The 26555-nt window shown below is 38.0% G+C and overlaps 2 protein-coding genes and 1 long non-coding RNA gene across 6 annotated transcripts in view; 1 reads left to right on the top strand and 2 right to left on the bottom strand.

Moving 5' to 3' along the window:
• The window catches only part of LOC112986132 (uncharacterized), an 82299-nt gene extending 76516 nt beyond the window's left edge, over positions 1 to 5783 (bottom strand). Inside the window, exon 1 of one of the 2 annotated variants that reach the window (XR_010389051.1) lies at positions 5710 to 5783. This is a non-coding gene — a long non-coding RNA (uncharacterized LOC112986132). Of the gene's footprint in view, positions 1 to 5350; positions 5557 to 5709 lie in introns of those variants that run through there. The other variant, XR_003259938.2, reaches the window with a different exon arrangement.
• CCDC110 (coiled-coil domain containing 110) lies at positions 5784 to 11462 on the top strand. The gene is made up of 5 exons (XM_064511750.1): positions 5784 to 5805; positions 6338 to 6390; positions 7611 to 7676; positions 8328 to 8438; positions 9332 to 11462. Exons 1-5 carry the CDS (start codon positions 5784 to 5786, stop codon positions 11441 to 11443), a joined length of 2364 nt encoding a protein of 787 aa, XP_064367820.1. The 3' UTR covers positions 11444 to 11462.
• Positions 11463 to 11925: 463 nt separating this feature from the next.
• CFAP96 (cilia and flagella associated protein 96) lies at positions 11926 to 26544 on the bottom strand. Of its 3 annotated transcripts, XM_026105283.2 has the most exons (9): positions 26287 to 26544; positions 23809 to 23997; positions 22501 to 22720; positions 19717 to 19854; positions 19560 to 19635; positions 18082 to 18261; positions 15850 to 16022; positions 13885 to 13954; positions 11926 to 12493 (listed from the first exon to the last, which is right to left on the bottom strand). In XM_026105283.2, the coding sequence occupies exons 2-8, from the start codon at positions 23903 to 23905 to the stop codon at positions 13906 to 13908; spliced, it is 933 nt and encodes a 310-aa protein (XP_025961068.2). In that variant the 5' UTR covers positions 23906 to 23997; positions 26287 to 26544; the 3' UTR covers positions 11926 to 12493; positions 13885 to 13905. The 3 variants fall into 3 exon arrangements, with proteins under 3 accessions (XP_025961068.2, XP_064367121.1, XP_025961071.2); XM_064511051.1 differs by lacking the exon at positions 11926 to 12493 and having other exon boundaries at positions 13699 to 13954; positions 23809 to 23933; XM_026105286.2 differs by lacking the exon at positions 11926 to 12493 and having other exon boundaries at positions 13699 to 13954; positions 26287 to 26543.
• Positions 26545 to 26555: the final 11 nt, after the last annotated feature.

The following is a 26555-nucleotide window of genomic DNA, read 5'->3' as shown; positions in this document are numbered from 1 at the left end:
TCTGATTCTTTGAGGTGAGACCTCTTCAATGGGTACTTTAGTAATGAAAAGCCTGCATCAGTACTGAAAAAAAAGATGAATCTTTAATATACTAATATACAGAGAGCTGAGGTTCTCCTCTAAGGCTGCTCACACAGACGTAACAAACAGAAACTAGTTAAGGCAGGGTGCTCCAGTGGAGTTATACTTCAGTCCAGCTTTAAATGACTAAATATATTTACACATCCCCTTTCCAAAAAAACTGAAAAGTACTTATAACGCAACATGCGTTTGTAGCAATTCTCAATTAGTCTTTAACTTCGTCTCCTGAATTTCTGCTTCACAGATATCTGAATCATCTAACAGGTTTCAGTCTCTGAATTTCATTCCTTTCCACAATCAGCTTCTTGATCCATTAGCGTCTCTGCAACTTGTTCTTTTTTGGAACCTGGAAAATCAGACTGTGATTCTATAAGCAATTTTTTAGTGGCACCATTAGCAGGCCCCATACTCTTCACCCCAACTGGCCACAACCTGCTCCTGTACTTGCCCTTCAGTTGTATGGGCAGTGCTGTTTGTAAAACTCAAGAAAATGGTCAACTTCAAAAAGAAAAAAAAAAAGCCAAAAAAGTGTGTTTGCTTTCAAGCCATCTCAGTTTCCCATGTGATTCACTGCATAGCTATACAAATAGTTGAGTCCACACAGAAGAAACATGCTGTCAAAAGAGAGGCAGCTTAAGTCACCATAGCTGCAGAGTATGATCCACAGCCTCAGAATCTCTAACATCCTTTTTACAGAAGAAGCTAAAGACATCCTCCATTCATTCTCCATATCCGCTCCTATCTGGCAAACCACCTTATAAACAAGGAAGTAACTCCATGAGAAACAGCTGCCTTTGTACATACATTTTTCCAGTAAAAACATCCGGAAACTGATCTTCCTCATTCATTGGAACTTGTCCTTCTAAAGTTTATATTCTCTTCCTGGGGCCTGGAATAGGCACTCTTTTAGTGACTTCCTCTTTTCAAGGTTAGGTTTTACCTCCATAGCTAGTTCACCTACCCCCGGAGCAGAAATGATTTCCCTGTATGCTGACCAGCCAATTACATACTTGTGTCATATGACTCCTTTTTCTCACCAAAACCTTTAATGTGACATTAGGTATCACATTCACCTGTGACAGCATATCCCAGCTTACAGGGGTTCCAGTCACTGGCCCTCAGCTCCTGAAACAAACAGTGGGGGACAAGGTGAGGAGGCCACCCCAGGTACCACGCACACATAATGTGGTCCACCCAATCCCATTTGGAAACGAACACCAAGGCAACCCTCTGGCACACATTAATCTCCACCACCTACACAGAGAGATTGGGACTGTGCAATGTCGGTTGGCTCAGCTGAGATTTCTCCCCTGTGCCAGCTTTGGTAGCCGCAGGAGTCCTGGTCACATGAGCTCTCTGAAGAGCCTCCATGTCCCAAGACATAGGAGAACACTGGTAGCTTGGAGGTCTTGAAAGTTACAGCTCAAATACTCTTCATTGCACAAAATACTGTAGTTTGTTTCTTTACAGGTTTATATTGTCCCTGTTTGCTGTCTTGGTTAAAATAGTTTTGCTCTTGTGCATACAGACTGGACTGCTTTTGTTTATTTACTTTCATTAAGTGCCTTCCTAGCTCTTCCCTACAATGCAACTGTTTGCATCCCATCATTTTCTCCTGGTAATTTTTACTTTTGCTTTGCCTCTGTATATTTCAGTAGGTTTTGCTTTCTTGCCAAAATGTGTAACATGATCAGTTTAGTTTATGAAGCCTGACAAATTCCAACCCTCATTTTTAAAGTTACACTGAGTTTTCTTCTACCAGACTTCTCATTTTGATTGCCATTAAAATCTGATATTGAATTATGGATTCTGCAAGCTCTTCCAAGTTAGCTCGACAGCATAAAAATGTTAAGAATGCCTCATAAATTTCTCCACCTTTTTGTCACTTAAAATTGGTATCTTTTGAAAGGTTTGTTCTTTCCTGGACTACACTACTCCTCAAATTCAGTAGTACAGTCTCATAACTGACTGGCTTGCCCTTACTCAGGTAATTGCATGCTGCTAAACAGATCTACATCTTTCAGTATCCTGACTACTCATTTCCTCATTTACTTCTCAGTGCTTCCTGAAGGAATTCTTAAATTTTGTCCAATCATTGCTGCATTTCTAGAAAGTTTCAGATGCACTGATTTTTTAGCTGTAACTGCTCTATTTTAATCTATTCCTGTCTTTCTTGTTTCTCTGTTTCACAAAGTTTTTGTCTGCTTTTGCCAGTGTCTTTTATGTAGATTTTAGGTGGTTTTAATGAGAAATCTGTTGTGTTGGAGCTTGCAATTAAGGTAAGTCTTTATCATAAAAACAGGTAACTAAAAATATTATAGAAAAGAGCTCATGAGGGAAGAAAAGACAGCTATGTGTATCTTTATTGGCTGCTAACACAGCACTGACCAACTCAAACCAGCTAAACCGGAATTCTTCATTGGCAGTCATATACCTAATGGCCCACTGCTGTTTTCTATCATTTCATGCAGGGCTTAACTGCCTGGCACTTCTTTTTGCACTGGGAAGTTTTTCTTGTGCATTGAGTAAAAAGTCCAAAAAAAACAAAGTGTTTATTTTCTATTGTTTATTATTTTCTTGCTGGAGAATTACAAACAAAGGACTTCTCGCTGGTCCATTTCTGAACATTTACTAACAAAGTGTGCATTATGATTTACTCAAAATAACACAAGGTATTGGTCTTGTTTCAGATAAATATATGAATTAGAATTCTACAATGATCATACTGTTTGCAGGTGAAGAGTTCCATACCTTCTCCTCTTGTGTCAAATTTGGGATTAACCTGTTCCATTTAGAAAACTGTTTTATTTTCAGGCTTTTTTATTTAAGCACAAATAGGAACTGAGAACTCCAGCAGGCTTTTGCTATTGTGTTGCTGCTGCTCTTGCTGGCTTTTCAAGAATCCAGGAAAATCACAATGCAGAAATACTAGGAAGAGATTCCATAACACAAGGAAGAGTTTCGTCATGCTATTCTGTTGCAAGTTCCTTTTCCAAGAGTTCCAATCTTTTTCAGAGTGGATTTATAGTTTCATTATTCAGACTCTCTCCTGGGTTCTTTAAACTGGTAGTGTACTACAGGATTTATTTTCCCACTATGTAAGATTCACACACAGACTCCTGGTAATACTAACTTGACTTGTTGCATATGTAAATCCCCACACACATCAGTGCAAAAACTCACTGATCTTAATGTTTCTATCTTCTTTGACAATGAAGGTTCAGTATTTTGAGAAATTTCCACAGTCTGGATAGCTTCTACTAGAAAAAGGAAAGAGCTGAGCCTGAAAATTATTTTTACATTCCTTTAAACTGTGAACTTCTTGCATCATCATTTCATTTTTGTTCTTCTCGTTGGCAGCAAAGCCTCCAGATTTCTTCCAGATTTTCCATGGTATAATACGGTCTTTTACAACTTACAAACAATCCTAAATGATCTTTAATAAAAAAGACCAATACAAAAAAGCCATACTGGATTTGCTTGCATATCTTAAGGACAAACTGAAAGAATAACTCAAAAAATCAAAAAACTTAAAAAAACACTTTTGAAACATTAAGGACTAATTTCTCCACCAGTTACTTCCAGTAAAAGCTTCTGAGTCTAGTCTTGTTTGCAGAGGAATGCTGAAGAAACACCTTTGAAGTCCACAGTGTCATGAATGTCAGAGTAGAATCCAAAATAAACAAAAACTATTAGTAGAGGTAAAATCACTGTGGCAGATTTTATATTCTATTAATTGTGGACCATGACCATAGGCTAAGGCTTTATTTTTTCCCTTATGATGCCACAAAAATGAAAAAATTCAATTCTGGGTTAGAGAGTAAGTAGCTAAATATAGTATTTGCATGTTTGTTGCTGTTGTTGTGTAATACTCCAGGACTAATTCCAGCCACTGAACTCTTCAGCTGTCCATTGACAGGTGTAAGACAGGTTCACTAACCTTAAAAACACACCAGAACTATTTAGAGAGCCTGAAAACCTTAACTGTTACAGCTGTGCCACTCTTAAGGATTGAGAGTCATGGTCCCAACTTGACTCTCTTTTATCTACATAATTGCAAACTATCCTTCCATAACGATGTTGATATTTACATTATCAACATGTTTACCTCAGTCTGTTGAATTATAATCTTCTGATGCTATGAGTACATGTGCAATCTTCCCAGATAAAAACTGTATGATGAGAAGTCCCATGACAGAGCATTAAAAAAAACTCAAAAATTTCTTCAACATCTCCCACCACTAAGGCTAGTTAGCAAAGTACACTATGTATTTATCCACTTTCTTTATCCCTATTTAAAAAAATGAAATAGCTACACACAATTTGAATATAGAATAAAAATTTTCAGGTTGAATTTGATCTTTCATCAATAAATTCCACCAATCAGATGTCTAGTTTTTATGTAATACTGGATTTTAAAAATATATAGCTTTCTCTAATTAGCTTTGTTATACGGCCGTTAACTTAACACTCTGATCCAGATAAAGCTTAAAATTTAGCTAACTTTATGTCTGGTAGTACTGCTTCCCAAAAGAATGCTGAAGATCTACGTTTGCAGCTGCTTTTGTCCCCAAACGTTTCCCATATACGTAAAGCTAGAAGCGTTACAGATGCTTTATGGGGAGGCTTTTACCAGGCTTAACCATCTATATCTAAATCTACAGGCTGTATTCATCTGAATCATTTAATTACATGAGTAGTCTTTTAGCAGGTCTACTCACATAAATACAGGCTACTCATAACAAATGTCTGCTTTATTGTTTCAAGCAGTTATCACAGAAAACAGGAAACACTAACAACGAATATTGTTCATATATGTGTTAGGGCTCTAGCTATTTTGGGAGGGAATCTTTTTCCATGAAAGGACGCAACTTTACGGATGCAATTTGTTTCAATTAAACAACATATGGCAGAATAGTATATAAAAATTTAAACAAAAAATCAATCTCAGATGTGGCTGTACAAAAGCAAGCCCACCCAGAGTGACAGCCCAGGGAGATCTGCACAATGAAAATTAAAAAAAAAAAAGAGAGAGAGAGCAAGTGAGAGAGGAAACACTTGGCACACAGCGACATTTCCATCAGATTTCCCAGAGCTGCTTTTGAATGCAAAGTTATGCCAAAGGCTGAGCCACCCCAGCATGCCCTGGACACCCAGCGGGACGCCAAACAGGCCACCCACCACCAGCGGGGCGGCAGGGCAAGAAAACCGCCCGCGGCAGGCGCGGGCCTTGCCCGACCCAACCTGCCCCCACGGCCGGGCCACGCACCTGGGAAAGGGAGTAACGCCCAGGCGGCAGGAGAGGCGTTTAACGGTCAGGCGCCGTCAAAAGCAGCAGCCAGCAGTGCCAGTGCCCTCGTCTGCCGCCTTGCCTCGAGGACTCGCTTCCCAGCCCTCCCCCCCGACCCGGAGAGCCTCGCGGCGCCGGCGGGGCTGCGCTCCTGCCGTCGCGCCATGGCCGGCGGCGCACTAGCCCCGGGCGCGGCTCCAACCGCCGCCGGGCACTCGCGCGCGCGGAGCACGCGGCGGGGGCGCTGCGGTCCGCCAGGGAACGCTCACGCCGGGCTGCAAAAGAAGGCGAGAGCGCCACCCGGCGCCTCCCGCTTATTCGCCGGGGAGAACGGTTACCTGGCAACGGGGGAGTTGGGAGCTGAGACCGTTGGAGCGGGAGAGGCGGTGCGGGCGGGCGCGCGCGAGGCGAGATGCCGCGAGGCGCCGGATCTAGTGAGTCCCGTCCGCGCGGGCAGGACGAGAGGCGGCTCGGGCGGGCGCTGCCTCCTCCGGCTGTGCCCGGGGCGTTTTGCACCCCGAAGGCATTGCAGCGTCCTCGCGCCCTCGCAAAGTGGCGTCACCACAAACTGTGAGGTCATTGTCACAAAAGGGCACCAGCACGCCTCGCCACATCGCGGCCACGAGGTCACTAGTACGCTGCCGTGGTTGTTGGTGGGCGGCAGGGGTATGGGCCAAAGCAGCCTCCTGCGGAAGCCACAGCCGTGGGGGGAGTAAAAAAAAAAAAAGCCAGGAAGATAACCTGGAGTGCAAGGCTATCCCTCTTCAGTCGGGGGCAGCCACCACGCCTCAACACGAGTGGGGGTGACAAAAGTCCCCCACAGCTCCCTATTTTGCCTCTCACATCTGCCCTCCAGGAGGAGGAACCGCCACCATCTTCCCTTGTTGATATCTAGCCCCACCTGAAATAGCTCTTCCCACCGGCTCCAGATGCTGTTAACTGTCAAGGTGCTGTTTTTATTTTCAGACAGGCTTACGAGAGGAGCGGAAGAGCCGATTCACCCCCAAACAGCACTGAAAGTAAGCTGATTTGATTTCAACTACCCAAAAGGCCGACTGTTGAAGCTTACTGTTCCTATGGCTCATTCAGATTGGGGCAGCGTGACTCGATACCAAGGGGGTCTTAGCCAGCAGCGCTTCCACCTGGGGCATTTAATCTGCAGATGAACATGCTTCTTGCAGTGGCTGAAACCCTGCTGGCAATCTGGCCTGTACCAGACTTTGCCAGAGCAGCTCAAGCTACCAGTGAAAGGTGCCTTATTTCATGTTCTCAACATCTGCCACGGCAAAGTGTTAATTCCCAATACTCACAGTCTTCTCTAATTTAAAACTAGTCTCTTTTACATTGTTCAATGACTATGAATTGGTTAATATGAATATAAATACAGTGACTGTTTAATTGTTTCAGTATACTTCTAACACCATACAATAGGAGCTGTCATTCTTTACTGTTTTTTTTTAGTAAGAAATCTAATTTGCGGAAGAATTTTGAAATTGAAAGCATACTGTCAAACAACAATTTCCTTTCAATAATGATTAGCAAAGTATGTTTTTGTTTTTTAATGACAGCATAGCTGTATAAATGAGGTCTATGAGGTACAGTGTTTGTTTACCTGCCCTTTTTCCTTGTGCTTATTGGGAGTTCTCTTCCAAAGCTGAACACATGGAAAGCTAGACATGTTTTGCCATATGCACATACTCATTCTTTTAGCTGAGATTTTCACTGAGTTTGTGAATTTCTATAACCTAATAATGATTCATTCACAAAGTTCTTTGATCTTTGTAAAGAATTTGCAAGATTTATTTTAAACACTTAAGTATTAGAGCTTAGTTTTGCTAAGTTTTTGATAATGCAGAATAACAGGATTCCTGACTTCTAATCCTATGGTCAGTCCAACTTCCTTATGTTGTCCATACCTGTACACCTCAGTGTAACCCTGAAAGATGATCTCTGGAGTTGGAAGAATGAACTTGTGATGTGAATAACTGTCCATGAAGAACCACGCTGAAATCCTCTGGTACTGCAAATCACTAAATGTCTATTACTAAATTATGTCAATTAGTAAATGTCTATTGAAGAACCATTTGATGAACTCCCACTGACTCAGGCTAGATGCAAACAATTTTAACACTGGAAAAGAAACCGAAGTTTAGCCAAGAAAATATCCTAACTCATCTCAGTATTTTAAAAAAACCCAAACCACCTACCAATTTTTCAATATTTATTTTATGCATTGTAGATTCTTCAGCAACAGCTGGAATCCTTTAAGGCTCTTCGGCAACAGATTCTGGAGAATGTTAACATGGTAAAAGCGGACTCCAAATACTCTTAAATTAAAGATAAAAGCCTCCTCCTGAGGTTTTTAGATACTGCCATAGGTATTTTAACTAAGAGCTAAAATTACTTTTAGATTATTAGGTACACTAACTTTATGTTTAATCATCTGTTAATCCTAAAATAGCTGATAAAATAATTCACTTACAGGTTCTTGTCATGTCCTAATCATAGTATTATTTGGAAGCTTAGAAAGACTATCTAAGAAAAAGTAAGAAAAACTTAGAAGGAGAAAAATAGAGGGAAAATAGGAAAGGATTAGGTATCCCTTATATCACTATAAACTCAAGGAAGCTCCGTTGTTTTCAAAGAACTTAATTGTACTTTATGTCACTGTCAGTAAACAGCAGAACCTGCTTCACTGTTTCAAACTGCCATGTTTCACAAAATGCTAGGAGCATTTTTCTGCAATTATTTTATCTGATTCTTTATAGAGAAGCAAAATGTCTGATGCTGGAAGGATATTTAACTTTACACATGCTTGGTTATACACAATTCCATATTGCTACAGCACTTCAATCTAGTCTGTCTCTCCTAAGAAAGAACTTCTTGGTTAATAGGATATTTTCCAAAAAATAAATATTTTTACATTTAATTCTTTTTCAATCTCAATCTTTTCCAGGTTCAGTCTGAAATTAGTGAGATACTAAATAAAAATATAATTGAAATGAAAACTCCACTGTGTAGCTCAGACAAGATACTGATGATTAGCACAACAAATGATGCATCTCTGGTATGTTTACCGATTTTTACCTACAAACAAGTTATTCTTTAAAGATGTTGCTGGATTGTGGGTTCTGAGAGTTGCATGTTTTCTAGAAAATAACCCAAGGGATATTGTGGGGACAAAAAATAGTATCTTCTCCCTGGGGCTTTTCTCTGTAGTACAATTTTGCCAAAATTCTGCCACAAAAGAGTTGTTAAAGTCTTTACTATAAATACAGCCATGGGAAGACCTACACATACTGTTCTTCTCCTTCCCCCATTATGATTAAAGCTCAGTTTCTTTTCTGCACAGATAAGACTTAACCTAATCTTCCAAAAAATCACTTGGATTATTTTCAATGGACATGGAACGCAATACAGAGTACAGGGAGACAGAGGAGAAACGACAGAAGAGAAAGGAAGAGATGGAATAAATTTTGTCCTAGTCCTATGAAATGCAGCATAGACCCTACTTTTTGTGCCTGTTTAGTGTGAAATCCAGTTTTCCCTTATTACATAGGGCCTGGGATGATAAAACAATCATTTAGAACTGTAGTCTGTTAGCTCTCTTAAGTTTAGGTGTACTTCAAGCAGAGGAGAGATTACTTAAGATGCTTACTCAGTACACTTACATTTACACTTACTTAAGATGCTTATTAAGTATTTTGGGCCTGCTTCAAAGCCCAGTACTAAGTGAAATGGGGCATTGGATAATTTCTTATTTTTGTTGCTCATCTCTGTTTACCCTCTTTTATAATAAATGGGTAAATGACATTGGCAGATAAACTGTACAAGTCCTGATCCATAAGTGGCTTTAATAACAATTGTTATGTTCACATATGCTTCCAGTACTTTTTTTTTTTTAAACAATTCTTACAGCATAAGAGTTTTTGTACTTTTATTTTTTATTTTGTGGGGTAGTCTGCAGAAAATCCTGAATCACCATCGTCTAAGAAAAAAGTTCATCATGAGCAACAACCCTGTACTGAGGAGCATGTGGAAGCAAATTCCAATACTGGAAATACGGTCAGTGATATAAAAATTTCACATAGTATTTCACTGAAAACCATAGCAACCGGAAAGGTAGAAAATTCAGAAGATCTAATGGGAAACACAACGATATTTGCACTAAAAAATGAATATAAATGCCATTTGCTACCTGGCGCTGAATTGGAGACAGAAAGTCTGAATGCTGCCCATGAAAAGGTAATTTGGAATGAATCTAAACTGTCCATACTTTCTCCCAAATACAGCAAAGAATTTTATGCAACAGACAACATTGACTATCCTAACAAGTCATTGAAACAAGAATTTCAGAAGTCAGTCAGTAATGATTCTGATTTGTTAGAACATAATACAGAAAAATCTGTGTTTGTATGCAGAGAAAAATTAAATGACATAAAATCGAAAGAAAGTACAGAAACTGCAGGCTCTTTAGATGGATCACATATTGTCTCAGTTTCACTTAAAGAAAGGCACCTACATTTTGGTCAAGAATTTTATAAAGACTCCAAATGTGTCAACACGTGGAGTTCTTCTATAACAGTATGCAATGAACAAGCAGAATCTGAAAGCAAAAATGTACATAAAGAATTCAGAAGCAATTACAGTGAAGGTGACAGTTTCCAGGTTAATTTTTTTTCCAAAATGGTGAAAGATGAGTTAATAATGCTTGATCATAAAGAGCATCTAGAAAAAGAACAACAACTGAATATTTTAAATCAAACATTACTGAGGCTTGAAAATCAGAAATTCAATGAAATCAAAGTAGCCTGTGAATATGATGAGAAAACTGAAGTCTTGCAGAAGTCCCTGAAAAATTCTGAGCATTTGCAAAACAGAGTTCATGATCTTGAGAATGAAAATCTTATTCTTAAGAACAAAGTGGAACCTCTTAATATTACCATACCGTCTTCGAAAGGAAAAATATCAACATACAATAAGGAAATTCAGGATTTAGCTGAAGAAAAGAAAAGGATGCAAAGCCAGTTAATTAAATCAGAAGAAGACAGTAAGGAATGTATTAAGGAAGTAAAGAAGTTGTTAAGAAAATGCAAAGAGCTCCAGAATCAGAAAAAAATTCTTGAGGAAGAGAGCAGTCAACTCTATAACGGAAGCCAATATACAATACAGGCACTACATGGTTTTCAAGTTAAAAACCAGAAAGTAGAAGAAGACATGACTGTTGTTACCTGTGAAATAGAAACGCTCAATGCAATGCTAGAGTCTTTGCAAAAGGAATGTTCCATGTTACAAGAAGCAAATAAAAAACTTGAGATAGACACATCCCAGCTTATGAAAGAAAAGAATTCCCTAGAGGGAGAGCTTGAAAGAAGTCAAAGTGAAATACAGCAAATGAAAGAAAAAGAAACTGCAACAAAATCCGAACTGAAGACCCTTCTTCAGTTAATGCAGACACTAGAAGACAAAAAACTTAACCTTGAAACGACCCTGCAGGAATGTTCTAATACTAAACAGATGCTGCAGAAGGACTTTGAGAAAGTCCAGTCAGATAAAGCTCATATGGAAAAGAAACTCATGACTGAACTCAGAAATGCAAAAGCAGATATTGATCTTTTAAAATCTAATTTGACCAACATGGACAGAGAACGTGAGAGGTTATCAATGGCAATAACTAACATCACAGAGGAAAATCAGTTACTTAAGAAAGAGCTTCAGGAATACAGACAAGGAGCCTCCAAATATGAAAGTGACATTAGAAAACTGACTGAAGAACGCTTGCTATTAGAAAATCATCTGCGGACTGTTGAAAATGAGAGAGATGTATTACAGTTTGAATTCCGCCATCTGCATAAGGACTATGCTTATCTCCGGGGCAGAGCTACAGCTCTAGTCCGTGGGCAGAGGAAACCTGGTTACAGTTCTGGCATCAAGCAAGATAACTGTTACTCCGAATATTCCACTGAAAATTGCAAAGAAATTTCGGATCTAAAGTATACAGCTTTGGAATGCCATTCACCAGGTATGAGCTTTATTTTGCAATATCTCAGTAGCAGTCTTCTTGTTTTCTAATGTCACTAAACACCATTTGTCCTCCTCATCTGATTTTTCTGGTAAGACCATTACCAACACTGTATATTACTTCAGGTTTCAGCTAGAAAAATTATAGATTTGGTTACTGCTATTGTTAAGTCTGATGCCAGGTTAAGAATACCTTATTAAGGAAAAAAGATTTCTGAAAAAAGGATTCTACAGAAGGTATGTATTCCTATAAAACAAAACCACAATGAAGGTTTGCTCCAGTGCATACAAAAAGTTTGGGAAGTTTTCCATTTGACTGCAGTGAGCTCTAGATTGATCTCCATTGCGATAATTCTTGAGTCAGGGCAGGGGGGGGTTGATGATATCCTGCAGTGTTTCCAGAAAAGCTTCACCCACCTTTTAAAAAAAGAAACTGCTTTTCTTTTCCAGGCAATTCCTGTTAAATTACAGCAGGCTCTTGCTTCAAAGAAATTGTAACAAACATTTTTCTTTTAAATGTTGTAATGACGTCCAGTCACTTCAATTTTTTTGTTACGTCCTAAAAAGAAGCTTATTGATTTTTATGAAGCTTCACAATAAGGAATTTCCTGTCTACTTTTTTTGATACTTGGCTGAATTCCAGATTCACAACACCAGATCTTTACACAATATAAGTGGTCTACAGAAATTTAATTGTGACAGTTTACAGCAGATGGAGTTCTGTCCTTAAGGTTTCAGACTCACAGTCTTATAACCCTCTAGCTGAACGTTTTAATACATCCCACAAACATTTCACCAGTGACTTCTGCAAGAAGTCCTAACTTGAATTCAACTTGTGTTTACATATGTTTTAGATGACATATAATGCTGGTCTACCTTTAATCAACACAAGGTACACTTCTCTAACAGACAGGATTGTTTTTTGTTTCATTTTCTCCAAATTAAGCTCCATACATTTTAATCAGTTTCCAGTATTCCAGTTTTGTTAGGGAGTGAAAAGATTACTGAAATACAAAAGAAACTAGAAGAGGAAGAATTATGAGAAGAGGCAGAAAGATGTAACGAAAAACTTCAGTGCAGACTCCATCAGCTGTCCTACATCTGCAATCAGAGAGGCAGAGCTCAGAACAGCAATCAGGAGGAAGTACAGTGCATTTCAATCTACCTAGGAATGCTGAGTCTGGAAAGTCCACCAGTGAACAACATTGGCATATTTTCCTGACATTCTTATAAAGGTAACACTAAAGCACCTGGGGTCGTCACAAGTACCATTACCTAGTACATGGTATAAACAAGGAAGGAAGGAACTCCATCTGTCCTAGGTTTTGGATAGAGAAAACATCAAAAATTCTGTATTAATTAATATTTAAAATATTGTTGGGTGCTGTTGATCTCAAAGTAAGGGAATTTATGCCTGAATAAGTACTGGAAGACCTGGCCTTTTTTTATTTTTAAGGATTTTCATTGATGCCAGGGATTGTGAAATCCAGTGTGGACTTTCTTTAAAAACTATTACTCAGTGAATAACAGTAAGGATACCATTCCAAAAATACTCTACAGTGGTGAGATAAATCCTTAATAAAAGTGAATACAGACATCTTGCCTTCATGTAATAACTTGGATACATAAATGTTGATTATTTTTTGAATTTTTTTTAATAAGTTAGCTTTGATTCACAAGAAGAAATTTCTTGCATCTCATACAAATTCTGACAAAAATTATTAAGATGTAGGCAAGATATATATTTGGGATTACAGTTCCATCTGGAACATAGCTAGTTTGAAAGACAGTTGAGATTGAAGATCCTTCCATGTACACAAAGTGAAGTTAAGCTGCTGTTGGGAAATATGACAGCACTTACAGTTGTCAGGAGGACTGGTAAATAGATGCTGGTAAACAGAGATGACTCCCTTTGTAAAAGGCTGCATGTGGTCTCATTTTGAACAGTGCTTGGTATTGGTCATTTTGAGAAGCTCATTGTAACTAAAAGTTATATGTTTCTTAAGACAGTTCTCACACAAACATAGATTCAACAGGGTTGAAACAAACATCAAGTTTTATTTCTTCCAAAGGGAAACAGTGACCTTAGTTTTACTATGGGCAGTATGTGACTTCTTTGGCTAATATATATATATTGATAGTTACTTTAAAAGATACGCTCTTTCCTCCACTGCAATATGTAGTAACTTTAAAACCTAAATTACATATTATAAGGTTTTGTAAAAAATATATTTCAGAAACCATGTTAGGCTGTAAAAGGTAAAAATAACTTATATAAAAATATAACCTTGGACGTAATAAATACATCATTTTAAATTATTTATTTTAGATTGAGATTTACAAACAAAAGACTATATTCTCAATAATTAAACAGATTGGATTGCCCTATATGCCTTAATTTCACTTTTCCTTTTTTTTTTTTTTTTTTTCCTATTTGCTTCAAGTGTTGACTAGCAACCATATTAAGAGTTTACAGGGTCTAGAAAACGTACCCTTTATTTCACTGTTGCTACCTAGTATGATGTCAAGTGTGCAGTCTTGTAATTCATTACATTTAATGATCTGAAAAATAAATGAAGAGAAACTTTTATTAGATTTGTGTAGAATATCCTTGTACAGAACACTTCTTGTAAAAGATGAAAAACAAGGCCACCCTCAATCCTGTAATTAGATTTAATGACTTGAATCCATGTGAAGACCAATTGATTTCAATAGAGCTCTGCATAAGAGCAAGAATCCACACTAGCAAATCCAATTGTAGGATTAGGGTCTGAATATCAGAAGATAAACTTTCTATTGGAAAGAACATATGGAATTGTAATTCAGGAGGAAGCAGACGTTTTGCAAAAATATTTCCCACCACATTTCTTAAACTCTGGGAGCTATGAGTTTCACACTTAAATTTAATGGAATGAGAATTGTGAACTGCATTTATTGTAAGAAAATAAAGCAAAAAATACATTCTTTGAAATTCTTAGGAGAGAAATAGTAGTGGAGAATTTTAAATACTAGTTTTAATTTCTCTCTGTGGAAACTCAGTTGGATTTGTGAATTCGTTCTGCCTTTATAAATATTTTAAATGAGTCTGTCATTATTGTACCTGCAAACACACAGTGATTCTTCACAGTCACTTGCCTTTCAGTTTTTAGACCTACTTCGCATACAAGTTATTTTTTTCCAATAAAAGTATCTCATTTGGAAACATTATCTTTGAATCAGTTGGTGAAATAATAACATGAACAGTTACATTGATACACTCAACCAGTATACCATTCTTTTTCCTTTTTAATAGTTTAAAAGGACCAGTGCATACATGGAAGCTTGTACCTTCTTGCATCAGTATTGCTAGTTACTAATGTTTTTGGTGTACCTATCTTATTTTCAATTAGTAATAAAAGGCAATGTGGAGCGATATGTAACTTCTGTTTTGGCCTTTTCTGGGCAAATAAAAACTTCAAACTGTCTCTGCAACTTAAAAAGTGATCATGCAAATTCAGATACATGGTGAAACAATTAAATGGCCCAGCAATGGATGGATAAGGAAGATGTATTTCTTAGACTTCCCATATCATATATAAAAGCCAAATCACAGATGTGAAACAGATTCCGCTAAGACAGCTTTTTCAAATACTAATCAAGTTCTCCAAAAATATTGCCTATTATTGCTGAAGCACACAAAAAAACCCCAAACATGCAAAATACCACCACATATGCACCTATACTTAACTCTTCTACATGCAAGTCTTAGAAGTCTGCATTTGAAAGTGTTTTCTCTAAAGAACATAGTCTTGATTATCTGCTTGAATTATAATAGAAGCAAACAGAGAAAATAAGTTTATTCTAAATATAAGTTATACCTCACTAAGATCAAAAAGTAATGAACTACGTGCTCATATACATCTATAAACACATACATTCTGTGCTATAAACCCCTGCTAAAGGAATTTTAACATTACATGGCAATATGTTTATAGTTAGGATAACTAATTTGAATACCATGGTTTCAAAAACTTCACAGGCTTAGGTTACCTAGTATTGTTTGCCAGCAGAGGGAGCCAACTACATTCTATAAACATACAGGAAAACAAAAACAGATTTTGTTTTTAACAGAACATTCTGGGTCTTTTTATATTTAGCAAGTCAGAAAAGATTTAAAAAGCTATTTTAACACTGGTATTTGTACAGCACGGTTTTGAAGGTCACTAGGATATGTACAGCCTTTTAAAGTAACCCAAATTTACAAAAGAGAGCAGGAATAAATCTTGAAAGCCAAGTTCCTTATATCTTATCCTTTTGCTAATAATTAGTTCCTCATAAGGGAAAGAAAACCTAATTACTTTTATATAATTTTAATGAGTTAGTTTTTAAAGATTCAATTACTCTGGACAGTAATAAACAGCTGGGCTAATGACTTTTGGCTGACAGCACACATGAAACATGAACTTAAAGTGGCTTACCTTATGACATTTAAAGTCATTATGCTTGTAATCGGTCTGCTTTTTGGTCCAGGAGGAGGATGAAAAATCCGTCCCCCTTTATTAGTTGTGACTGCCTTAGATTTTTTAATTACATACGGGTCAGCAGAATGGCTTGGATAAGGATCAAATGTGCCTCCTTTCATGCCCCCTGGCTGAAAAAAGAAGAAACTTTTCAAAGCGTCAATCTATAACATAATTGAGTTAAAATATTTATCATGCAAAAGCAAGTACGAATACTGCATAGCAGACTGCATCATATTATATAAAAAACAGAAATCACATGCTGCTTAAACTTGCATTGGAAACTCTTAGGAAAAAAATAGTAATTATGTTGATGAATTCTTGATTTAAAATGTTTTATAAGTCTCCTGAATTATGAAGAAAAGATCTCAAAAGTGTGATGGAAAAAGTAAAAACATAACCCACTAAAATGAACTATTATGCTGTGGCTAAAAATGGAATTGTTAAGTCACTAGTAGTTCACCAGCACACCTCCATGTCCTGAACAAGTTTACGGATTGTTACGAAAGGAAAGGCTTGGGCATTATTATCAATATATTTTCTGACCTGTAGGACTGAATAGAGCATTGGCTTTTCCTGTAACATCATGCCCACTAGTACTACAACAGTGGAAAATTTTAGTAAACAGGTATATAGAGACCTTCTTAATTCTGTGCAATTCCCTAGTACAGCTAAGTGCCAGAGTCTGTTGAGGCTGCAATCCTGAGAAGTGCAACAGTAAGTGATGCAATGAATCAAGTGGAACAAGTCAAGACATTTTCTCATAAGAATTTATATAACAAAGGGGGAACGTGCAGTAGCCTGGGAAGCACATAAAATTTAAATAGTCAGGGACAGTATACACGGTGTGAAGGATGGAGAACCAGAAGTAGGATCAGCAGCACTGTCAGCCAGAGGACATGCTGACTTTTCAGCAGCTGACTTTTAGGAATAGATCAGCATTCCTGGAGATCTCAGATGCTTCATCTGTGAGGCTGAACACAGCATAATGTATGCATAAGCATTCTTGCTACCTCTTTCTGAACACTTATATTTTCATCACTGGCGTCATCTTCCTAAGATGAATCAAGGTCAATCAAATCAGTCAAGGGTGAAGGACAGACTAATCAGAAAACGGTGGTTGGCAGAGCACAGTACTAAATGATTGCAAATGGAATTCCAAAGTGAAGAGCAGAAAAGTGACAGATTGAGGGGGTGTTACTATATTAGCTATTCAGAGTCATTTAAGAGAGAGATTTCTGTATCTGTATCTTAAACCCATTTCAAACTGACATTAAGATTTAGGCTAAGGTGAATGGTGTCTTAGTATCTCATCTCCAAAGGTAGGTCAAGAGACATAAAGGAAATTAGGTATGCATATTTTCATTATTTTACAGAATGCAAGAATCCCCACTTGGATTTTAAGAAATAACAACACTAAGTAACTGTACTAATAAAGGATGATTTCTTTTGTATCATATGTTCCTATACACCCCCCAACAGCAATTCCAGGCTTCATTTCTGACATCTCCCAAGCCCTCTCACCTATATTTATTCCCATCCCTCCCCTCCTTTTCTCCTAACTACTCAAGAGGTAGCAAATTCTGAAGCTGATTCCAAATCTGTATCTGCTGGTAGACAGATACAGATAATTCATGAGTTTACTTTGCAGCCATTCCCTGAGCAGAGGCACTCTGCTGAGTCTCTCTCATCCTTCTGGCCATGCATTTCTGTGACACTTCTAGGAACTATCCTTTAGAATTTTGTCTAAATAGGCTGAGAGTAATCAACAGGTTCAAAAATTATATGCAAGGAACTGATAGAGGGAGTGCAAAATAGAAGCACATTTCATTTTGCAACAGTAATCCAGCTTTACTGTCATTTATTGCATAACCTTCCACTTTGTATCTTTTTCCTGCCATTATGCAGTCAATTACTGTATGTTAACCACACTATGCGGGTTTTAAAGAGAAACACTTTTCAAGCTACTTGAAACTATGTTGGCTATCAGTCCTCTTTGGTGTTAGTTTGGGCCAAACAGCATTTCACTGCTGTCAGTAAACTGAATAATACCTCTTGTATTTTCCCCTGCAAGAAAATAATAGCAAAACCAAACACTGAGTTCTGTCTTCATGTACTCTAAGCAAAGCTTTTAGCAGGGAATACCTCAATTCTTACCTTTTGTATATAGCTGCTATAAAATAAACTAACCTTTTTAGCAGGAGAACTTGGTTTAAAAGGTGGTGCAATTTTCTTCCCTGGAGGTTGTTGCTTCACTGGTGGCAAAGGATGGTCATTAAAATAGGGATTCATGTCAAAATACTCCTGGGGATAGAGCTTTAACTTGAAAGGCCCTCCTTTGACCAAACGCCGATGCTCCTCTTGTGCTTTCTGTAAAAGAAGTACTTTGAAAGAAGTAATCTTGAGCATTTTTACTGCATATTATTCACATAAAAGAAAAATCAAAAGCATTTAACTTCAGCCTTGGAGAATGCTCACTGGAACTTTGCTATTACTTCATCAAGGTATTTTATATACCCACCATGTATAATGGAACATACAGAGATGCTGACCAGGAAGCACAACAAGCACTAGGAAAGTATGGTAGGAGAATGCTTGGAAAAGCATTATACATTTAAGATGCATCTAACCATATTGTGCAGCTGTATCTTGGGCATACATGTATATATACATGCTTGAAAATCCTGCCTTCATGCATCCCAACTGCATAAACCCTGGCCACACTGCCATTACATTTTGTGGGCTTGGTGATAAGATATCCAAAAACATCTCCCACATTCTGAGCGCCTCACTAAGTTGAGTTCCTCTAAGAATTGGTTCATTTTACCATGGGAACTGTTGATTATTCTTCTCAGATTCCATTTTTTAATAAAATAAGCTAAAACTAACATTGCAGACAATTAGAAGAGGTATGAAATGCATCATTACTAATACGGTATCACTGAGGTGATTCATGCTAATGTCTCAGAGCAAATTCCCTATTACTTTCTCTACCCAGCTCATAAGAAACAATCCTACATCCCTCTTTTCTCAGTGCTTCTCACTATCTGCACCGGATGCTTAATTTTGACTCCAAGTTTGCCTCAGCTGCAGGTAACCAAATTGCTTCTTCTGATTTGTTTTTATCATAGACCAAAAAATATCCATCTGCTGCCATTTTTCACTACATATGATGAAAATATACAGGTTAACTCAAATCAGTGCAAGCAAGTTTAGTAGCTTTCTTAGATTTATCAACTTATGTGATAAAAAGGAAGTTTTGTTCTTATACAGCATCTAACATAATGAGGCCCCATTCTACTTATAATAATGTAGAAGTAGTATTATTGTTCTTGCTATTGGTGTTATTTGGTCATTATTACAATCGTTGTTTAACGGCTCTAATAAAAAAATAAATAAAATAAAATAATAAAAAATTTTTTTTAAAAAAGAGTCAAGTCCTGAATGGTGGGACTTGGGCAGGATACTCCCTGTTGTCTAAAAGGAAAAATAGTAAGTTAATGATAACTACTTTTGTTTACAGGTTGGTGATTAATTCATTTTCCTCCCCCTAATTTGTAAATAAACATTGGTCACTCCAAGCAAAGGAAACACCACAAGGAAGAAAAAATTAATGTAAATTGTAATAAATAATTATTGCACTAATACGTAATAAAGACATTTTTTACCTTTGCATCTGTTCTTCCCGCTTCATACACTTCAGGTGCATGTGGATATTGTTCACCTATGGTAACATTTGCATATCTGTAAGAAGAGAATGAATGAGAAGTTAAAAAAAAAAAAAAAAAAATCAAGAAACATATAATAAAATACTTGAGAAGTTACCCATATCCAGTTCCTTTCTTTCCTGGATTAGTATAAAAATTCTTTCCAGGAGAAGTATATTTTTCTTTGGCTTCCAGCTGTGCACTGAAGTATGCATATGGACCTCCTATGGTTCCATAATAGCTGCCCAGTCCACATCTAAAAATAGCAAATAAACACATTAATTAATGCTTTGCAAATATTTTGAGCTTTCCAGATCTAGTGTGCTAAAATGATGCTAAGCAGAAAACACAAACAAATAACATCTCAACAAATAAATATAAAACTTCAGATCAGATCTTCTGTGCATGGATCCATTATTACAGCAATTCCGTGTACAGTGTCACGGATACAAAAGAAACAGAAACAGATGGCAGCAAAGATGAAGTTTTGAAGCTCCTTAATAACCCAGATAGACTTAAAGTTTGACTTTTGGTTTTGTTTCAGTTTTGCCCCAACAAGACGAAGTAACATTGGTAGACACTGATTCACAAACAATAAAAATACATATTCGCAGTTCACCACAAACCTACCAGACTGACAGCAGTTGAGAGGAATAGGTTCAACAGAGCTGATGCCTGATGGTAAGAGGATGGTCTTGCCCACAAGTTTACAGAGAACAGTAATTTAGTGTCCTTATGATAATGGGGTGGCAGGCCACATGGGGTACCTGTCTGAGAGGTTTATTTTTCCTGAACATGGCTGGTGATGTTAAGGACTGGCTGTCTCTCTGTCTTGTCACAGGAGGAGAGTAAAGAGAGGCAAAACTCATTTAGGAGAAACACCTCAGCCTATAAAGCTACAGGAATTCAAAAAAATTGTTTTTTTAAAGACTAACCTGAAAATCAGTATCTGTTGGTAGTGTTACGATGTCCTCTCAAAGTACACAATCATACAGCCACCAAAGGTTAAAAGGCCCAAGGCAAATAAACTGGTGGAACAGCTGGAATGGCAATTTGGTCCACTAAGCTGCAGCTACAGTGGTCAAAAAAAGCCCATATATAACAAAAATTGGGCAAACTGACAATACACAGACAAACTTCATCTTGGTATTTCCTACTTTTAAATTCTTGCAAACTTCATGATATTCTTTAAATGTCACCTCTTCTCATAGCTTTTTATATATCAGTAACATAATGACAGAGTATAGCCAAATGAAGAAAATAAAGGCCCAGACTTCAGTCACATCTTCAGAACATGGCATCTTTGCAACCTCTGAATTTGCAGCCAACAACAAATCTGTCTCCAATGTAGCAAAAGATTTCCAAGAGCTGCTTATCATTCAGGCAGCCAAGAATAACAGTGCTGATGCAGCTGCGCTTGATTTCCTTAGCTACAGCGGGAACCAGTTTTGGACACAAGAAACCTATAATCACTCTCCATAATTGCCTGAGGATTTCATTAATAGGACAGCCTAACCACCTTTCCACCCTCTGCTTTGTGCTACTCTGCCAGCACAGATTTAGGAGAGGATAAAGAACCTGTCCAAAGTTCACATCTAGAAGAACTTGGGAGCCTTACAACAAGCAAGAGGGTGTGAGCTGCTGTACCTGGAGCCAACAAGCGTGTATGTGGAGACAGTGTGTGGAGGAGGGCGCCTTGGCAGGTTTTTGTTATAAGCAACTCAATGCAGAAGAGCAGAACTCAGAACCCAGAAAGTAAGTGAACAGGACTGTCATCAACTGACACAGATTTGAAATTAGTGCCAAGGTGTTTCTGACAGTTAAATCCTGCTAGATCATTTGGCTGCTATGGAAGATAAGTTGTAATTGAAAGAAACTTTTGAACACTGGGTTCAACCAGTTTCTATCCCACCAAAAACAGCACACACACATCCAACAGAAAGCCTACACATGCTGTCTTACTTTCATATTAAAAAAAAGAGACATTTCTGTAACATATGACTGAAGACAGCTAATCCTTGCTCCCTAAAATATATAAAATACACAAGAGGTACACTCCAAACTTTCCAAATGCAAAGCTGTAGAAAGACGTGGCTAAATATAACCATGACATTATAAAAAGCAGGCCTGGTACATATACTGAATCCTCTTGCAGCAGCTACAAGAACAAGACTGTATAGTTCTAGATGAATAACTAATCTCTGTTTGTTACATATGAATAAGATATTTGAAACCAATTGCACTGGCATTAATTTGTCATGCAATTAATGTGCAAATAGAAAAGACATTTATTTTAATATTATTCTTCATATACTCCTTAGCTCTGTAACATCTTCTGATTATCCTACAAGATTATCAGAATTTTTTCTAGCAAAAAGATAAAGCATATGGATTCTGTGAGAGACAAAAAGACACACCTAGTTAATGGCCTGTTTTCCTGATGCTTTTGAAATATATATACTATCTCTATTTTGGGAGGCTCAGAAGCAGAAGAGAGAAGATACTGTATCTGACAAGTGCCAACAGACTCCCTCCTAAATTAAAATGAAATATTCATTTATTAATTGTCTACACCCTCTTCCCACACCCATCTTCATTCTAATGAAAAATAAAAAGCTAAAAGGTGAGAAAGCTGTTCACAGCAGCAGACAGATATATAAAACAGTAGATAAAACCAAGCACCAGGAATTGATTTCTATGAGCATCCAGCCTTCCCTTATCTCTAATTACATGTTGCTACTCATAATTCTTCACTCAGTACTGTGATTAGCACTATATCATGAATATCTTTACAAAAGAATAATATCGTACTCCCATTACAGGCTTTACATTTATTGGTGAAAAGTTATCTTTAACATACAGGAAAGAAAAAGATTTATTTAAACATTTTCACAACACTTACGGCAATTTGTCTCCATTACTGGGAAGGAAAGCTCTGCCCAAGTTTTTCTTTGATTCTGCCAATCTATAGCGCCTCCTTAGCTGAACAGGATTTGAGTAGGCTTCACCATCGAAAATCCTCACAAACTGAGGCTCAAAATAACCTGCCTGAAGAGCTGACAATGTTTTGGTCCCCCCAGGTAACATCTGTCTGTTCTTGCTTGCAGCTTCATTAAAAGGGCCTTTAAAAAAAGTAAGCACTGTAAATAATCATTTGATGCCATTGCTTCCCTTAGCCTACATTAGAAAACTAAAGTCTGGATCTGGGTGGTTCAAAGAGCTGGTAATGCGCTACACGGCGTTTCCTCTATACATCATATGTTGCAACTAGATGTGTTTGAAAGGGAATGCAATGGGAAGGTATTCACAGTACCCAGTTCTGGCTTTAAACCCTATGCTTGCTTTATGAGCAATGAGGATGGGTTACATTAGACTGGTGGTTCAGAGCTGGAGCAGATGCCTTTTTATGCACTACTAGCAACACATCAGAGAAGCATCTCTTCCCCACCAAATACAGAGGGAGACCGGGTAGCCCAGTTAAGTGCCTTCAGTCGAGTGTTTCGAATCCACAGCAGCTCGGTGTAGCAGAAGTGATGGGCTGGTGATTCGGTTTCAGTGGACATGTTCATCACTGACAGAACATCACAGTAGAAACATCTCTACTGAGAAGCCAGGATTATTTCCCGATACCACTTCAAAGGGGCTACTAAGGGTCTAACTCTGTCACCTTATTATTTACAAAAATTATTTTTCCTCAGTGAATAATCCTATTGAACAACAAGAATAAGTAAAGAAGAATCTGTTCCAAAAAAACAAACAAACAAAAAAAAAGAGTGGGGAGAGTGGAACTCGCACAGACCAGAACACACAGAAACTGCAACACGAAATTAAAACTAATGACAATATAATTTTATAACAGAAAACCTGCTGAAAGAGCACATACAAAGAAATATTGTTTTTCACAACAGCACAGATCCTCATACTTTGCAGGTAAATGAAGAGAAATACATATCCTAAAATTTGTTATGAATCTATTATGCACATATATTTTTCAGTTTATGCACATATATTTTTCAGTTTGTGGTGGATTTTTCCTTTCTTCGATATATTATTCCAACATATCAAGCATTTCTCTTAATAACATCGACCTGAGCAAAGAAGATGTTTGAAAAGGCAGTTACCTCTAAAGGAAAATGAAGTCTTTCTGAGAGCAGATGGATGCCAGAGGTATTCCTATTGCTAAATAGTGATTAAAATTAAATGTACTTACGCATATAATGTGATACATATCTATCTCCAATGGTAATATAGCCCATTTCACTGAAGAGGCCAATCCTCTCCATGTCACTTTTTCCGTCCGCAGGCATGGCTGGATCCGTGTGACAATGCACTGCACTAAAAAAGGTAGAAGTCTCCTTGTTTACTTGTTCTACTGCAAAAGTCTATAAAGAGTCAACACCTGCAAACAACAACAAAAAAAATTAACTATTTAAAGTAAAATGCATGGAATTTTGGTTAAAAATACTACCAATAAATGAAATCTGAGGAAAGCGATTGGCAGCTTTGGTGCTCATAGGACAAATGCGCTATGTGGAATTTAAACTGCTTTATAATATTTCTTTTGTTAAATTCAAAGCATCAGAGAGAGAAAATCAAATTTGTTTGTAATACAATTGGTGCAGCTCTTACTGAAGTTACGCAGCTTGAGTCAAAATTTTAAAACAGGTATCCTAAGAGTATTAAGATCAGGGGTTTTGGTGACATTAATAGCTATTAATAAAATATGCCAGCGAGTCTCCCTCTTCATCTTGTGGGTGATCTCTAGCAATGGTTTCACTCACTTTCTAATAATGACATAGAAGGACAGTATACAGAGAAGTCTGGGGTAAACTACGAAAGTGGAATTTGGAAGCCTTTTAAGTGCCATCCAAGATCTGCTCATGGTAAATACCTCCAATTTCTTGTTTATTTTAATGCAAATTTATAGTAAACTTCAGTTTTTCCTCATCATCACCATCATTTGGGCCTGATAAAACTAAGGGAAATGCACATTCAACAAGACTAAGGAACTCAGGGACTTGAACACAGAGCAGGCCTAGCACTAAAATTACTAGGGATCTGACTCACAGAATGAAAATTAGTAGAAATGGGAATCAGAATCAGGTGGAAGAAGAACTGCCTTGAAAAGGAAGCTAACAATATGTGATGAATTCACTGGGAATGGAAAGTAAAATAGACAAAATGGTTAACCAGCTAGGAAACCAACTTCTTGAAAGTCAAGTGTAAGAATTGCTCAAAAAATCATGGATGTGCAGATGTTATAAAACAAACAGCTGAAGTTTTTGTGTCCACACAGCTGACCAGAGAACAAGGAAGTTAAGCCATTATACTGGAATACAGGTTAAAGACAGTGTAGGCAAAGTCCCATGCTGTATTAGTTGTGAGGACAAAGCCAAGATGGAAGACGGGAAGGGAAATAACTAAGGTAGGAGAAAACTCAGAGAGATTAATATCAGATGCTAACTGTATCTGGCATGTGGGGTGCCAGAGTAGAAAAGCAGCAGCACAGCACTGGAAATATATAAAATACTGATGCTAGAACATGGTGTATGGTAGAAGGGGTAGAAACATTTTTCTTACGCTCAGCAAAGAGGACCGGACAGGATCAACAGCATGCAAAAGTTTAAGAAATTGTCCGAAGCAATTTTTTTTGCAACATGTGGAGGTTCATGTAAAAACAATGTAAAATACAACATATGTTCATCAGTTAGATAATGCTAGACTAAACACCGTACATGTCTTTAATAGTTGGCAGAACTATAAATTGGGTAAGGAACTAGGCTAAAAGACAGGCAACAACAAATGAGGCTGGAAAAAGAGATGAGAGAAAGCCCATCCTTGGAAACCCCTGGAGTTTACTGTTATGAAACTAGATGGCATTATCAGTGAGGAGAATAGGAATAACATATTGAAAATAAATAGACCCGGAATTAAATTCTATAGTGCAAAATAAAGGTTTAGGGATTAATGGGAAGAATTTCTGCTGTAATCTCACTAGTTTGGAGAGAAGAAACGAGGTAGACTAACCTAACCGTGAACTAGCAATATTGTGTAGCAATAAACAGGAAAGCACAATCCCAAAGAGTCTTCCAAGGAATTTCTGGGAAAGATGAGGAAGTATTAATACCTCACTACCATGAGCTGACAAAATATAAGCTAGAGTATTACATAAAATTCTGGTTGCCCAAGTTAAAGAGAAAGCAACTCAAAACAGCCCCTGGGTAGTTTGGCAAAGCAAAAGCCTGGCGTGGCATAGCTGCTGTTACAAATCCCTCAGGACAGCCAATACCAGGGAGGAAAAAGGGTTAATTACGCTGACAGGCAACAGTGGCACAAAACAAACAGCTGCAATAGGCCACTAGCAAACTCCGGCTGGAAATGAGAAGGGCTCCTAATCGTGAGAGGGGAGATACTGGAACTCTCCAATAAAAGCAGCACAGCAGAAAAAGCAACTACTTTCAAAACGAAGTTTGGGTTATTTACGAAAGGGGCGCCCCTGTGAGAGCAGAAACCGAGATGAATATTCACCCTTTAAAATGACAGCAAGAGCGTATCTATCTAGAGAGAGCAACACCTATAACGCAAAGCCCTGAGGAAGATATTACATGACGCATATAATAAGTACACCACCGCGCCCGCACAGGGTATAAAAAGCCGGTGAACCAGCAAGAAGCCCCACGACACGCACTTTCCAGAGCCGGTGCCTCACTCGCAGGAGGGCCCCGACGCCGCAAGCGGGAGGCGGCTGCCGCCGGCAGCTCGGCCGACAGGAACGCCATTACCCGCCCTCCCGCGGCGGCCGTTGCCCGGGAGGCGGGAAAGCCCACCACACAGAGCAGGTGACTTCTCCCCTCCCCCCGCGGCTCTCTACAGTGGTACAGCCCAAGGCGACTGCGGCTGTGCAACACCACCAAGCGCGGGGGAGGGTAACCCTCCTTCATCGCCCCCCACGCACGC

This window comes from Dromaius novaehollandiae, chromosome 4 (assembly GCF_036370855.1).
Source record: "Dromaius novaehollandiae isolate bDroNov1 chromosome 4, bDroNov1.hap1, whole genome shotgun sequence".
Taxonomy (NCBI): Eukaryota; Metazoa; Chordata; class Aves; order Casuariiformes; family Dromaiidae; genus Dromaius; species Dromaius novaehollandiae.
Note: the sequence above shows the minus strand (reverse complement) of the source record. Positions and strands in the feature narration are given on the sequence as shown.

Excerpts from the sequence above, each read along its gene's own strand:
- CCDC110 (XM_064511750.1), top strand. The coding sequence starts at position 5,784 with ATGCCGCGAGGCGCCGGATCTA. Across the intron at positions 5,806-6,337 it reads GCCGCGAGGCGCCGGATCTA|ACAGGCTTACGAGAGGAGCG; the intron begins GTGAGTCCCGTC and ends TTTTATTTTCAG. Across the intron at positions 8,439-9,331 it reads CAACAAATGATGCATCTCTG|TCTGCAGAAAATCCTGAATC; the intron begins GTATGTTTACCG and ends TTTGTGGGGTAG.
- CFAP96 (XM_026105283.2), bottom strand. The coding sequence starts at position 23,905 with ATGCCTGCGGACGGAAAAAGTGACATGGAGAGGATTGGCCTCTTCAGT. Across the intron at positions 22,721-23,808 it reads ATATGTATCACATTATATGC|GCCCTTTTAATGAAGCTGCA; the intron begins GTAAGTACATTT and ends CTTTTTTTAAAG. Across the intron at positions 13,955-15,849 it reads ATGACTTTAAATGTCATAAG|ATCATTAAATGTAATGAATT; the intron begins GTAAGCCACTTT and ends TTTATTTTTCAG.